The sequence below is a fragment of the Anabrus simplex genome, chromosome 1 (assembly GCF_040414725.1).
Source record: "Anabrus simplex isolate iqAnaSimp1 chromosome 1, ASM4041472v1, whole genome shotgun sequence".
NCBI lineage: Eukaryota > Metazoa > Arthropoda > Insecta > Orthoptera > Tettigoniidae > Anabrus > Anabrus simplex.
Genome location: NC_090265.1, coordinates 236481141 through 236496068, shown reverse-complemented (window position 1 = coordinate 236496068; position 14928 = coordinate 236481141). Strand labels below are relative to the sequence as shown.

Below are 14928 nucleotides of genomic sequence, written 5' to 3'. Positions count from 1 at the left end.
CTGAGGGATATAATAGAAACAGTTAGAGGGAGAAAATATGGCTTCAGACTGAACAGATCAACAAGACGATAATGGAAAAACATCTGGAAAGGAATAAGGAAATCATCTTCGTAGTTTTGGATTTGGAAAAAGCTTATGATACAGTTAAGAGAAAACATGTATGGGAATGCCTACTGAAAAGGAATGCACCAAAAATCATTAATTAACAAGATAAAAATGTTGTATAATGAGAGTAAAAGCAGTGTACAAGTGGGGAGTGATGACTGAAACATTTTATACAAAAAAAGGTCTCAAGCAAGGAAGTACATTATCGCCATTACTGTTTATTATATTGATGGATGAAAGCATGAAACGTGGAAAGCAGAGTATCAGTAGTGATGAAGTGAATGCTTTGCTGTTTGCAGATGATGAGGTGATTTGGGGAAAAGGAGAAAAGGAAGTACAAAGGAGACTGGACATTTGGAATGGAAATCTGAAGGAGTTTGAAATGGTAATAAGTAAAAAGAAAACTGTAGTCATGCACTGTGGAAAAGACAAAAAGAGAAGCCAAGTGAACATAGAATGTAAAGGGACTTGGCCACTGCTGAAATAGGTAATCCCAATGAAGGCTCTAAAAGTTGAGTTTCTAACTGCTTTTCTCCTAGGATTCATAAATGTGTACATAACACACAAGTAAATATGGTGGCTACACTTATATTTAAATTACATATAACTTCCTAATAGTGTTATATAAAACATACTTTGCAACATTTGTCCCATATACAGTGCGTATGTTATCCACTGTTGTTGAGTTAGGTAGAGTTTTGAGATTGACTTCATCATCTCCATATTTCTTAAGAGCAAAACCAACATTGGAATTGTGAATGGCATATCGACTAACAACATCACCAATCTTTTGGAATTCTTCTGAAGCATTCTTAACCATCTTCTGTCGAGTTGCCACATTGTGAAAGAGGTTTTCAACAATAATCTGTGTTCCTTGTTTTCCACCACAAGGAACAGGAGGCCCTGTCCACTTGCCATCCTCATACGACACTCTGGAAAAACATACAAAACAAATGAGGAACTACACAAATTTGTGGTGAATGAAACGACATTTCACTGTTTACTGACAGAGACACTTCTTCCATCAATAATAAACATGAAAAAATATGTACTGACCAGCAAAAAAGTGGATCATGCTAAACTTTCAAAAAAGTTATTAACTTGAAACCTTTCTTTTTATTGATTATAGAACACATTGCATGGAGTATGTATTCGCACCATCAAAGGTCAGCGTTCAACTTCCATTTACTGTATTTTAAAAAAATGTTCAAAACAAGTTTTTTTGCATTTTCACTTAACTTAAAAGGTTTTATTGCCTGCAGGTGCAATACAATCAGCACCCAGCCTTTAGTGTTGAAAAGCAGCTCATGGTCTTATCTCAAAATGTTGTATATATGTTCATTAACTCACAAAATCTTCTTAAAGAGAAGTTGTCTCTGTATGTTGGTGTTTATTGGTTTCTGATTCAAATTTTACAATGATTCACTTTTTTTCCCCCAGTCAGTGTATATTAAGTAATGGAAACAAACAAACAAACAAACAAACAAACAAACAAATAACAAGTAATGTATTATACAGTGATACCAATTAAAAGAAAAAGAAACGTTTGGCACTAGGAAGATAAATTCCCAAATTATTATAAATTCAAAAATGAAATTAAAATAACCACAATAAAAATGACATTTCTCAGGTCATGTCTGACAACTTCAGAATCAAATTCTGTTGATAGGTCTTAACTCACCCAAACCCATTAAGATATTTTTGGCAATACAGTTTACAATTCAAATAAGCACAACAAAAATATCTTTAAATGAATTATCTATAAATAAAAGCACACTATTTTGTGAATGAAATTAACCAATGTGCTACTAAGATAATTGTTACTTAGTACTAATTTGTTACAAAATGTTTACAACGAATTGTGTCTGTATTAAGATAGCCTGCATATGCTTCCAGTCAAAGCTTTTTTCTTTTCAGGAGATGCAGAAGTAACTGCACCTCTTAAACATTTGGAAACAACATAGCAGAAAAACAAACATATTCACAGTTTTGGAATCACCACCAAGCAAATTACTATGATAGGAAGAAATAATAAGCTATTATGTAAAATTTAGGAACTTAAGAATTGTATGTTGGCTATACTGTTCATATAGTGGTGTACCCTGCCCAGTAGAGTAAGGGAGGTGGAGGTATACAATTTCTAATCACTAGACTGTGTGCCAAGAGCCTGGGTTAAATAACAAACCTCGTTGAAGTGCTCACGTGGAGTTAGGTCTCTCAGTGTCTTCTCTAACGTTTGATTATACATATCATACATGCTGCCAGAGGTGAGTCTCATATTCATGTTAATTCTTATGACAGGACCTTACCTTTTATCTTTTTTCAAAGGCTTTTCTTAACATTCTCCTCTTTTTCTGTATCTGCTTTAGGTCCCATTTTGAACCGAGAATATCGTTTAGTACCCTGGAAACACAGTGTCCGCCTTATTTTCATGTAAAAATAAAATTATAATTTTGTTATTTAATACTCAGCAGACCAAATCCAGCCACGTTCTTTAAGTTAGAGAAGACATGTATTTTATTACGCACAACAGTGTTTGAAGCTTCTTCATGTCCTTTTTAGTTCTAGAAGTTTTTATGTCTTATGACTAGTTACGTTATTTTAATGACAGATTTTTTAACTAATAGTAAAATGTTTTCTTATTAATTGCACCTGTTACTTCAAGATTCAGTGGATGTTCAGCAAGAAAATCTTTTATACAAATAATCTTACGAAATAAGGAAATATGCTCTCGGACTTTTAAAATAGTGAGATATTAGTTTTTATCCTCGGCTCAATTTAATCTGCTCACATATTCTTCAACTCTTTTAGATTCAGAGGACCCTTGTCAAGAGGAAGTATATACAAAGTTTTAAGACAATTGGTGCTATATTTTTAGGTTTAGTTAATGTTTACGATCATGTTTTTAATTAAGTCATGCATTATTTTGTAAAATTTGTGTACACTTTATGCATTGTTTTTGTAACCTTGTCATTGTATGTTTTTCTAATTTTATGGCTGATGATAATGCACACCAGCATCGAAACCGGTACTAAGAATAATAAAATGTTATACATTATTTTATAACATTGTATGGTATTGAATAGGTGGACCTTTCTTGTTCCTATTAGTTAGGTCATATGACGCTGCTGATGGTGATTCGTCCATCAGATGGAGACGTAAAGCCTTGAGCAGACAATTTGGTGCTATTCGACAGGAGTTGGCAATGTGCCAGCACCGGGTTTCACCCTCTTCCTTCCTACTATCATGCATCACGTCATTCATTTCATTAAGTCCCCTGATGAGGTTGACTTCAGGAAGGGCATCCAGTTATTAAAACTCACTATGAAGATTCACTTCACTATATACCTTGCCCCACAGAGAAACAAGAAAAGGGTTGGACATGCATACTGTACCCATCTCAGTGCTCTCCATGGGATAACACTGATGAAAATACCTGGCATGAAAACAAATGAAATTTCTGCGGCTGCTACCTATACATATAAAATAAGAGTTTTGTCTATACCTTGCTCAGAATTAAAAAAGAATGGCATTTCTGTATCAGGTCGTGTGCACAGTAACAAGGAAATCACTTTAATATTCCATCATCCCTGTCTGTATATATGTACGCACATCAAGGGAAAATGGCTGAAGAGAATTGATTGAAAATCGGTATGTAAAGTCAGAAAGTGAGGCACTACAATCTAGGCTATAGATAAATACTACATAAGTAGTTATATCTATAGAATTAAATTTACGATCATTTATGTCTTATCCATTTTTACCGTACCGGCTATGTTAACAGAGATATTCATAAATTTCAATTTTTTTTGCCCAAGTCCATATCAACGCCGAAAATGGGAGAAGAGAATTTAATGAAAATCGGTATGTAAAGTCAGGGAATAAGACACTACAGTGTAGGCTATAAATAATTTTATTCACGCTGGATGAAATGGTAGTTTAGGGGAAGGCGCCTAAAATTTAATTTTCAAATACCTATGTTATTAGTCCCATTGAAAAATACTACATAACAAAAGTTATAGATAATACAATTTCCAATCATTTATGTCTTATACAGTTTTAATAATAATAATGTTATTTGTTTTACGTCCCACTAACTTCTTTGACGGTTTTTGGTGATGCCGAAGTGCATAGTCCCGCAAGAGTTCTTTTACGTGCCAGTAAATCTACCGACATGAGGCTGACGTATTTGAACACCTTCAAATACCACTGGACTGAGCCAGGATCAAACCTGCCAAGTTGGGGTCAGAAGGCCAGCGCCTCAACCATCTGAGCCACTCAGCCCGGCACTTATACAGTTTTACCGTACTGAGTATGATAATAGAATTCATGACTCCCGACTTTTGTTGCTTAGTCCATATCAACGCCGAGCATTGGTAACGTGGAAATAATGTTCAAACATAACTGGGGATAGTTTTTGTCAAGTTTGTCAATGGTGCATATCAACAAGGACAATTGTGAAGATGATTATTTAAAAGAAAAAAAGAGAAAAATCCTAAAGGAACGATCGCTTGAAGAATAAGAAAAGAGGGAATCATGAAAGAAGAAGGGATTCCCTTTTCATTAGATGCAATAATATCACAGAGTCAGAAGAAAACTAAATGTGCAGGCCTACAATATCGAAAGTTCATAAAACTGATCTACAATAACATTACACTGATCATTGTTTGTTGTGATGTGATTTGTCTCTTCTGCTGCCACACACATCTCTGATAAATGGCATCACTGCTGAGTCCCGAGTAAAACAGCCTGCCTGAATATTGGCGGAAGCTAGCTGGGGAGTTAGATAACTTTGCACAAGCTATATGATTGTCCCGTCAACGACTGGTATTACAGCTAGTATCAAAATATGCATGAGGATAGACTATCTATCCCGGGTGTGTAGGTAATAGGCACTTCAGGTATTTTTGTGACAATTAATTAGTGAATTTTAAAATTATTTTATCATTACTAAGCCTAATTATCATGTTATAAGATAAAATTGCATATCTCTGAATGAATAATGAAATCAGCAATTTCAATAAAACAATATCTAAATTTATTCAAATTTCCCTATACTACATATCTTGTTATGTCAAAAGAAGCAGATAATACTGCAAACAAAGAAAACTCTGAAAGATTAATGTAGTTCCAGTTCTTGTACCATTTCTCAAATTTCGTGGCAGAGCAAGGAATCAAACCTGGGCCTCTGGAGGTGGCAGCTAATAACAACAACCACTACAGCACAGAGGCAGACCTAATATGGCCATAAATATTGCTACATTTTATAACAACAATACACAAGGGTTCAAACTGCAGAAGTCACATTCTCCACCTATCTTCATATTTACTTCTAAAATAAAATACTGTTCGATATTTGACTCCCACTTTATAATTTCAAAAATTCATTCGATAAATGAGGTTCATTCAATACCAAAAACTACCCTTAATATCGAACATCACTGAAAATTAATGGCCTGTTTACGATTAATCTGTAGTATTGTTTCCTTTAGCACAGAAGTCCATATTTCTGTGGTCGTGACTGCTGAGGCGTCTGTCTGTAACTTGACAGAGCCTGAATTTGAACGCTCATCGGGTATAGTTAGATTTCTTTTACGATGTCTTGTATCAGTTTGATGCTGAACATTGCGCTAATCACTTTATTTAACAATCCTGTCACTTTCCAAGGGTTGTCATCATCGACAAATAAAGTGGCGGCGACAAAGATGGGGTGTGCGGGAGCAGTTGCCCCCAACTTTTTGGAAAAAATACATTTTTATTACATTTTAGCCATTTAACACTAGAGATCATAAAAATTAGATCCCAAATCTTCCATTTTGTGCCTCAATTTGTTTAATTTTATACTCTACCAGCCCTATAAGCCTTGATCCCTGGTAGTTCACGTACTCCATTATTTTTCTTCTAGTGGCTTTATGTCGCACCGACACAGACAGGTCATATGGCGACGATGGGATAGGAAAGGCCTAGGAATTGGAATGAAACGGCCGTGGCCTTAATTAAGGTACAGCCTCAGCATTTGCCTGGTGTGAAAATGGGAAACCATGGAAAACCATCTTCAGGGCTGCTTACAGTGTGTAAAAATATTTCCCCCTCCCCCACCTCAATCTCCCAATTGCCGCTACTGGGTAAATATTGTGCAATAAACAGAGTAGAGGATTAAAAGCAGAAAATGATTGTTTTTGCAGTTCTTGCTTATTTTCCTTAACTAGTACTGAGAGCCTTACAATGGTCAAAATTAAGACACTCAACAGGAGAAATGTCCAAAAATCAAAGTTAAACCTGTTGAAAAAATGAAACAGTGTCCGTATTTGTTATCTGCCTTGACTGAAGCTGTTCAATAAGTTAAGTCCGATATGATGTCCCAAAGGCAGACGTCTGAAACATACCAGGTCCCTTTAACAACGTTAAACTGCAAACTATCTGAACATCACAAGATTTGGACTGCCCTTGCTGGAAACCTTTCCTGAGTCCACAAGAAGAACAGGGCATTAGTGAATGGGAAATCAACATGGCTAGGAGAGGATTTCCATTGAAGAAAAAGAATTTATTCGACACTGTCCAGTAAACTGTGCAGTCATCAGGAAAGAGCACACCGTTTAAGCATGGAAGACCTGGTAAAACCTGGTTCAAGGGTTTTATGGAACGACATCCTTCCCTGTCTCAGAAGAAGGTTGAAACCATTAGCAAGGGCACGGATGCTGTCTCGGAAGAAAGAATATGTGGTTGGTTTGCTGGACTGTCGTACTACCTGGAATCTGTGGATGTAAGATCAATTATGGAAGACCCAAGCAGTATCTTCATGCAGATGAGACAAATTATCTGTTCCATAAGGTTTCAGGAAAGTACCTTAGAGTCTGAGGGGAACAGCTTCAAATTACGGCAACCATTAAAGAGAAAGAAGACATAACACTGCTCTGAAATGTCTGTGCCGACGGGCGTTTTGCCCCAATAACGATCGTCTACAGAACATACGACTTTAGCAATTTATCAAAGGTAGTGTACCTGAGACACTGACCTACAAGAAAACTGAAAGTGGCCCCAATGTTTTTGAACTACCTTCAACCCTTTAGGTCATGGCTAGAGGTAGAGAAAATTACACTTCCTGTTATTCTATTTCTTGATGGACACAGGAGACATTCATCCCTTCAAGTTAGTGAATATTGTCAACACCATGGAATTATAATGTACTGTCTTTTCCCTAATGCCACCCATCTTCTGCAACCAGCAGATGTGGGGGTATTTGCACCTCTAAGGAGGTGATGGGGAAAAATGCTCTTCAAGACGAGAAAATATGACTCTCGGTACCTCAGTAACCAAGGTAAATTTTGCACCCATGTTAAAGAAAGTTTTATGATGATAAATGGGGTTAAAATCAGGGTGTGATTTTCACAAATAGGAAATGTCCTCTCAGTTTTAATTACTGTGTTGATGGGGTGAAAGTTCCTTATGAGGATCACTGTAAATACCTAGGTGTTGATATAAGGAAAAGTCTTCATTGGGATAGTCACATAAGTGGGATTGTAAATAAAGGGTACAGATCTCCGCACATGGTTAAGAGGGTGTTTAGGGGTAAGGATGTAAATGTGAAGGCATATAAGTCTCTGGTAAGACCCCAAATAGAGTATGGTTCCAGTGTATGGGACCCTCACCAGGATTACTTGATTCAAGAAATGGAAAAAATCCAAAGAAAACCAGCCCGATTTGTTCTCTGCGATTTCTGACACAAGAGTAGCATTATAAAAATGTTGCAAAGTTTGGGCTGAGAAGACTTGGGAGCAAGCAGGCGAGCTGCTTGACTAAGTGGTATGTGAAGAATTTAAAGGCCTTTGAGAGTCAGGACAAAACATGTCCTGTGTGTTAATGTGACTTTATAAACAAATAATTAAAGTGTATTTTGTATTGAGTAGGTAGACTCTCAAAGGCCTTTAAATTCTTCACAATTATTGAGTCTCAATATGGATCAAATAATGAATTTTGTAATATGTAATAAGTGGTATGTTCCGAGCTCTCAGTGGAGAGTTGGTGTGGAATGACATTAGTAGATGAATAAGTCTGAGTGGTGTCTTTGAAAGTAGGAAAGTTCACAATATGAATATAAAGTTGGAATTCAAGAGGACAAATTGGGGCTAATATTCATTGCCTTTGCTGGCAAGATGTAGTGTTTACAGTGCGCTATGTCTTCTGGCATGGGCTAGAATAAAACTGTTACTTTCATTGACCTGTCTCAGTCTCTTCCTTGGCTTTGACAATATGAAAGTGACTGAGGTATGAGTGACGCTAGTAATGCCATTCCTTATGCAGCCATTCCCTGCTATGAATGGTGTGAAAATGTCGCTCATAGGGTCGGTTGGTGCAGGCATTTCAGTGGGCTTGGCAAACTGATGTGCAATAGCAACTCTGGCTCGGTGAGGAAAGCATGGGGAAACTACCTCACTTCCCATTTCCCTACTACGCCTCTTCAGTGACACCTAGGCCATCTATGACAGCTAATGGCAAACCTGTTGAGGATCCAACCAGCCTTCAGGCTGAATACCCAACATACATAGGGTACATACAGGAAGGGGAAGGGGATTGGAATAACTTACCAAGGAAGATGTTCAATAAATTTCCAATTTCTTTGAAATCATTTAAGAAAAGGCTACGAAAACAACAGATATGGAACCTGCCACCTGGACGACAGCCCTAAATGCAGATCAGTAGGAATAGACTACACGAAATGTGTTGCAGATATTTTGAAAACCCTAGTGGGAAGGCAACAGCAAGAGAGTGTCGACGGCAGACATTCATCCCTTTCCACTTCCAATCAGAAGTCAAAGTTTGGGCTTGATGACCTGGAAGAATTCTTACTTCCTTGTATTCTCGATAAGTTCAATGACAAACTGAGACGTGGTGGAGAAAAGCAGAATGATGGTGAACCAGAGTTGGACGTTTATTCGAAAAGTGTTACAACTCGGTACAATGCAACACGTGAAACAATATCGTCTGATCATAATGAAACAATGACAGACAGTTCATCAGAAGATGATGATGATCAGGGCAGAGATGATTTCACATGGAATGATGAACGTTTAAACGTGTATGTACCTTCCCCCACGAAGGATTTTCCTGGTGCCGTCATTTTGAATAGTGGAGCAAAAGTTCACAAGCAGAAATTATTGAATGAGAATGAAATCGCTTCGGAACTTGCTTGCTCACCCACCTCAAGTAGTAGCAAGGATTCTTTAAAAATATTTTCTCCAAGTCCCTCAAGTACCAGGAAAAATCTCATCAGTTTAGATTAATGAAAACATACGTGATATCTTCAGAGGAGTACGGGAAGAATTGAAGAGAAAGAAAAGAAACAAGGAAGACTAAAGTTCCGCTCTCTGTGGAAAGATAGAGATAAACTGATTTTTGTGTTTCTCAGGATATTTTAATATGTAGCCTATTAATATTGCCTCCTCTACTTTTGTGATTTATATTTAAGAATCATTATATTTTGTTCATGTTATTACAACCATATAACGTCAAAAGGTAACATGATTTATAATAAATAGTTCAGTTCAATATTTAAAACATTGCCATTCGATATATAAAAATCACTATAAGAATAAATTGAGATACCTTTTCAATACAATATATCAAGTAAATGATATTACATAAGTCTTGGGACTAGTTTCAACCTCTTAGTGGCCATCTTCAGCCAAATAAAACTAAACAGATCATGTGATAACTAAAACATATGTATAACAGACAAAGATAATGTTGCAGGAATAATTATAACATTAAATTACATATAATAACAAAACTTATGGCTTCACAGATAGCATATAACTCTGCTGTGTAGGCCTACACACTACAGGTTTCCCAGAGAGCAAAAAGAAACCTATCATTGTAGGCAACGAACGCACAGCCCACTTTTGTTTCAGCCCTCGAACCATCCGTGTAAACGACGACTGAATCTGGATACCGACCAACAACAGACAGGAAGAGCCTCCCATAAATCGAGGGGTCCGTGTTTTCCTTTGGGCCAATGTGCAGATCCAGGATTATTATTATTACACATAAATGAAACTTTTATTTTAATGATTAATTATAGACACTTTACATAAACACTATATACACTTCAAAACAAAATGAATTGCCTGGATGGCTATCGACTGATCTAGTTAACCATGTGGCCGTGCATGTGATGGTAAAGGTGACATATTGTCTGTATTATTTTAAAAATGCCCAGAAACTACACTCATATTCATAAAAACCAGAACACCTTGAAAGACTCGAAACAGGAGTACATATTCACAGGACATGAGCATTAGTATGCTCTGAAGAAATGATCAGCATTTGAATCATGTTGGCCCTCAGGTTCAACGTCCACATCAATATCTCGGCACACCACTAATGACTGGTAAATTGTGCCTGTGGCTCTCGCTGTCGCTATAAACCGAAGGTAATGGATCAGTGTGACTCGAGCAGACACCTCACAGATATATGCGAGAACCGTACCATCAAATGAGTGAGTTTGAAAGAGGGCGCTGGCATGAGAGAACATAATGCATCCATCCGGGAAATTCCTGCTCGTCTGGGACAAAGTGTGTCGACAGTGCAACGGGTGTGTACAGAATGGTTCACAGAAGGTCGTAGAACACGATGAGATGGGTCTGGTCGCACCACTCAGATGACTCCCCGAGAAGATACACCCCTCATCCGAATGGCATTGCAGGACAGATCTGCGTCCTCCTCGGCTCTGGCACAACAGTGGAACAGTGTAACACATTGTACGCTATCAGGAGTGACAGTCCGTCACCATTTATTACAGTATGGGTTACCGGTGTGTCCTCCACTTATCCGCCTACATTTGACTAATGTGCATAAACATGCTAGACTGCAACGATGTATGGAACAACGTTACTGGGAACAGGAATGCCAGCAGATAGTGTTTCCAGACGAATCCAGGTTCTGTTTTTTCTTTTTTTTTCTTTTTTTTTTTTTTTTTAATGATGGCCACATTTTGGTTCGCCACAGACAGGGGGAGAGGCATCACATTGACTGTATTCATACAAGGCATACAGCGCCAACTCAAGGCCTTATGATGTGGAGTGCTATTGGGTACAACCACAAATCACAGTTGGTTTATGTCCAAGGCACCACGACCAGTTTGACCTACGTGAATAACATCCTGCGACCTGTAGCCATACCGCTTCTGCACAACACCTCAAATGCCACTTGTCAGCAGGAAAATGTGCGATCACATGTTGCTGCACGAACATGTGCCTTCATGTTGTCACAGGTTGTCAGACTGTTGCCCTCGCCCGCGCAATAATCAGATTTGTTGCCAATAAAAAATGTGTGGGAAATGGTGAAATGATGGGTGCGGCGCTGTGACCCAGTGCCAACCACCAAAGATGAACTGTATAACTGTGGAATCAGGTGAACGCAGCATGGATGTCTATACCCCAGGCCACCATTCGCGCCTTATACGCGTCGACAAGTTATCAGCGCCCATGTAGGACCCAGTGCCTACGAGGCAACAGGACACATGCTGAACCTCAGTGACAGAAATGCTATTCGTTTCTGCAGAACATATTATTGAACATGTCCTGTGAATATGACCTTTCTAACTCTAGTCTTTCAAGGTGTTCTGTTTTAGGCCAGTGCCTCAACTGCCTGATCCACTCAGCCCGGCATGAAAAATAATCCAAATACAGTCTTATCTCAGACTTTCTATAACTAATGTTGGCAGAATCACGTGTTTCTGCTAAATACTATTCCCACTGTCAAGAGTATCGCATTGTAGGTGTATGGCTGTCTTGTTAATATTATTGAACATTATTAGATGTTCTTTATAACACAGTCATTACTTGAATGTCTCCAAGTAAGGTTGTATACATTTTCAGTATTGTGTTGTGTTATTGTACCACACATTGATAGTGGATACCACCCTGCGGAAATGTTAAAAAACTGTGCCATTTAGCTGAGCATACCTCTATGACACAAAGACAAATTGCTTCAATAAATGGCATTGGTGTGGTTATAGTAACTTCCATTTTGAAATGATACTGATGAAAAACCATGTCCAGTTTATAATTTCCTAACTTTGATAGGAAGCATAAGACTACACCAAAAGGCAACCATTTACTCATTAGGAAGAATAAAATAAACCCTAGGCTCTTAACTGTTGACCTAAATGGAGAAACAAGCAAAAGGCTATTGATATGGGCTAAGCTCCATACAAACTGGACTAGTGAAGATTGGAAGAAAGATTTTCAGATCAAAGCCATTTCTAAGTATGTGGTCAGCGAGTTCCTCATATACAGGCAAATTAATCTGATGAAGAAGCATCAGAGAAAACGTCACCAGCCGATGTACAACGAGCACCCTAAACATCCTCCAAACGTTACGGGGATGTTTTACCTACAAAGGGACAGGACCTCTAGTCCCTGTTAAGGGTATGATGAACAGTGACCAGTACAATAAAAATCCTTCAAAGGAGGGTAGTGCCTGAATAACAAAAACATTCGCCATTAGATGGTGATATTTTCAACAAGGTCTTGCACCATGTTACATCTGAAAAGGTGAACAAGTTCCTTGAAGACAAACATATTCGAGTGCTCACTTGGCCTGGCAACTCACCCGATATCAACCCCATTAAAAATTTATGGGCCATTTGGAACAAGAGAATAATGGCAAAACTGGGTATATCAATGAAAATGAGATTATATGATCTTTTATAACATGTGGTTTCACAACGTATGTATGTGTGTTTAGTCCTCAGCCCGAAGGGTGTTTGGATACTCAACAGCTCCGCCATCAGCTGTAATAGATGGCCTAGCCATCACTGAAGAGGCGTACTAGGGAAATGAGGAGTGAGGTAGTTTTCCGTTGCTTTCCTCACTGAACCAGAAGTTGCTATTACATATCAGTCTGCCAAGCCCACCGAAATGCATGCACCAACCGACCCTATGAGCAATATTTTCACACCATTCATAGCAGGGACTGGCTGCAGAAGGAATGGCATTACTAGTATCACTCATACCTCAGTCACTTTCATTTTGTCAAAGCCAAGGATAAAGCTGAGACAGATCAATGAAAGTAACAAAATTGCTCTAGCCCATACCAGAAGACATAGTGCACTGTAAACACTAGGTCCCGCCAGCCAAGGAGCGGTTTCACAATGAAGAAAAAATAATATTTGCATATTATTGGTGGAATCCCCTCTAAAATGCGCTGCTCTTTTGAAAAACAAACATCACAACTAGTGTTAAGGTACATTTCTCTGTAATTGGAGCTGCCTGATTCTCAGTAGTTTTGACGACTTTTATTACAAGAGAACACTTTTCTGTATGTTGTTCAGATTAATTTGAATGCAACTTAATATCAATATGATGGCAATGTCTGAAAATTTGAAATTAATTTAATCAGATAAAATCAAAGCAAATCACATAATGCCAATAATAAACATTGTATGGGCTCAACTACTGTGTTCAGGCATTTAGGCTGCCTGTGTATCAAATTTAACATCTTTGGCTCTATCAAGTTGTAGAAAAATAAAAACTGTATTGGATGACCTATTGTTGAGTTTAATTTAGGCACCAAATGTGTCACCAGATAGCTTTTACAAGACAACATACAATTTGGAATGCCAAATAGATTTCCACCTTTCAAAAATCCAACTACTTCTCCCAGGATTTAGATCCCAACACTTTACTGCTGATTCTCTGAGGAAACCACCAAATCAAATGTAACTATCAATAAAAATGAAGAAAATATGTACTGTAAGAGATAAAGTATATTAAAGAGATACTAACTTGTAAGCACACTTATCACTTGCTGTTTTTGTAATGACAGTAAGATGGGCAACATGACTTATGCTGGCTAAAGCTTCTCCTCTGAAGCCATAAGTAGTTAAAGAACGTAAGTCCTCAAATGCATGGAGTTTGCTGGTGGTAAAACGCTCACAAAGAATTTCTAAGTCTTTTTTCTGGATACCAGTGCCATTATCCTGAATCTGCAACAGCTTAAGTCCACCTTCTTTTACAGTCACATGGATGGAAGTTGCTTTGGCATCAAGGCTGGAACAAAATCAAAAGTATAAAGTTTTTAGCTAAATACTAAAGTCTGAAAGCTAACAAAAGTAGAATATAAAGCACATGTTAACAAACAGACCTAAGGTAAGAGACACACAGAAGAGAAACCCATCCAACATTATTAATATACCATAAACTGCTGGATGGAAAACCTTTCCAAGGTCAGGAGGAGAGCTAAAGCTTCCCTCCCAAAGGTGAAATAATTGTGCTTTGTGGGAAATAGGAGGCAACTAAAATAAGCAATAGAGAGAACTGATCAATGACTTGGTTCAAGGTACTGGCAACAGCCAATATTTGAAGCATCAGTGTGTACTTCAAAAGGCAATGAAATATTAGGGAATTGTAATATTGGAAAAGTTAGGCATGAACCTGTTATAAAATTTTACCATACCCACAACTGACCAAAGCTGTTTTAGATTTATGAAAGGATATATTTGGTGTATTGTGGATATTCTGTTGGGGTTGACAGAAATCCCATCCTGCAAGAGAATATGGCCAAGAAATTTAACAGATGGTCTAGCTAATAAAATCTTGGAATGATTTATAGTCAGATTTGTAGCTCTTAAATGAGTAAGAACTTCATTACGATGCAAGATATGAAAGATAAAATCCAGACGGTAGATCAGGTCATCAATATACGACCAAATGCATTTAAATTTAATGACAGCAACTAGATTATCTATGAGACGTTACATAATCTGCGATACTAGGTTTAATCCAAAGGTGCACTTTGGTAAATTCATATAGGCCAGATGGT

At 37.7% G+C, this 14928-nt stretch overlaps 1 protein-coding gene across 1 annotated transcript in view; it reads right to left on the bottom strand.

Annotated features, from left to right (window-relative positions):
• The window catches only part of Mlh1 (DNA mismatch repair ATPase Mlh1), a 205953-nt gene that overhangs the window by 162116 nt on the left and 28909 nt on the right, over window positions 1-14928 (bottom strand). The window contains exons 2-3 of the mRNA XM_067158893.2: window positions 13893-14156; window positions 741-1037 (exon numbers count right to left, since the gene is read on the bottom strand). Coding sequence (XP_067014994.1) covers window positions 741-1037; window positions 13893-14156 — 561 coding nt within the window. The remainder of the gene's footprint in view (window positions 1-740; window positions 1038-13892; window positions 14157-14928) is intronic.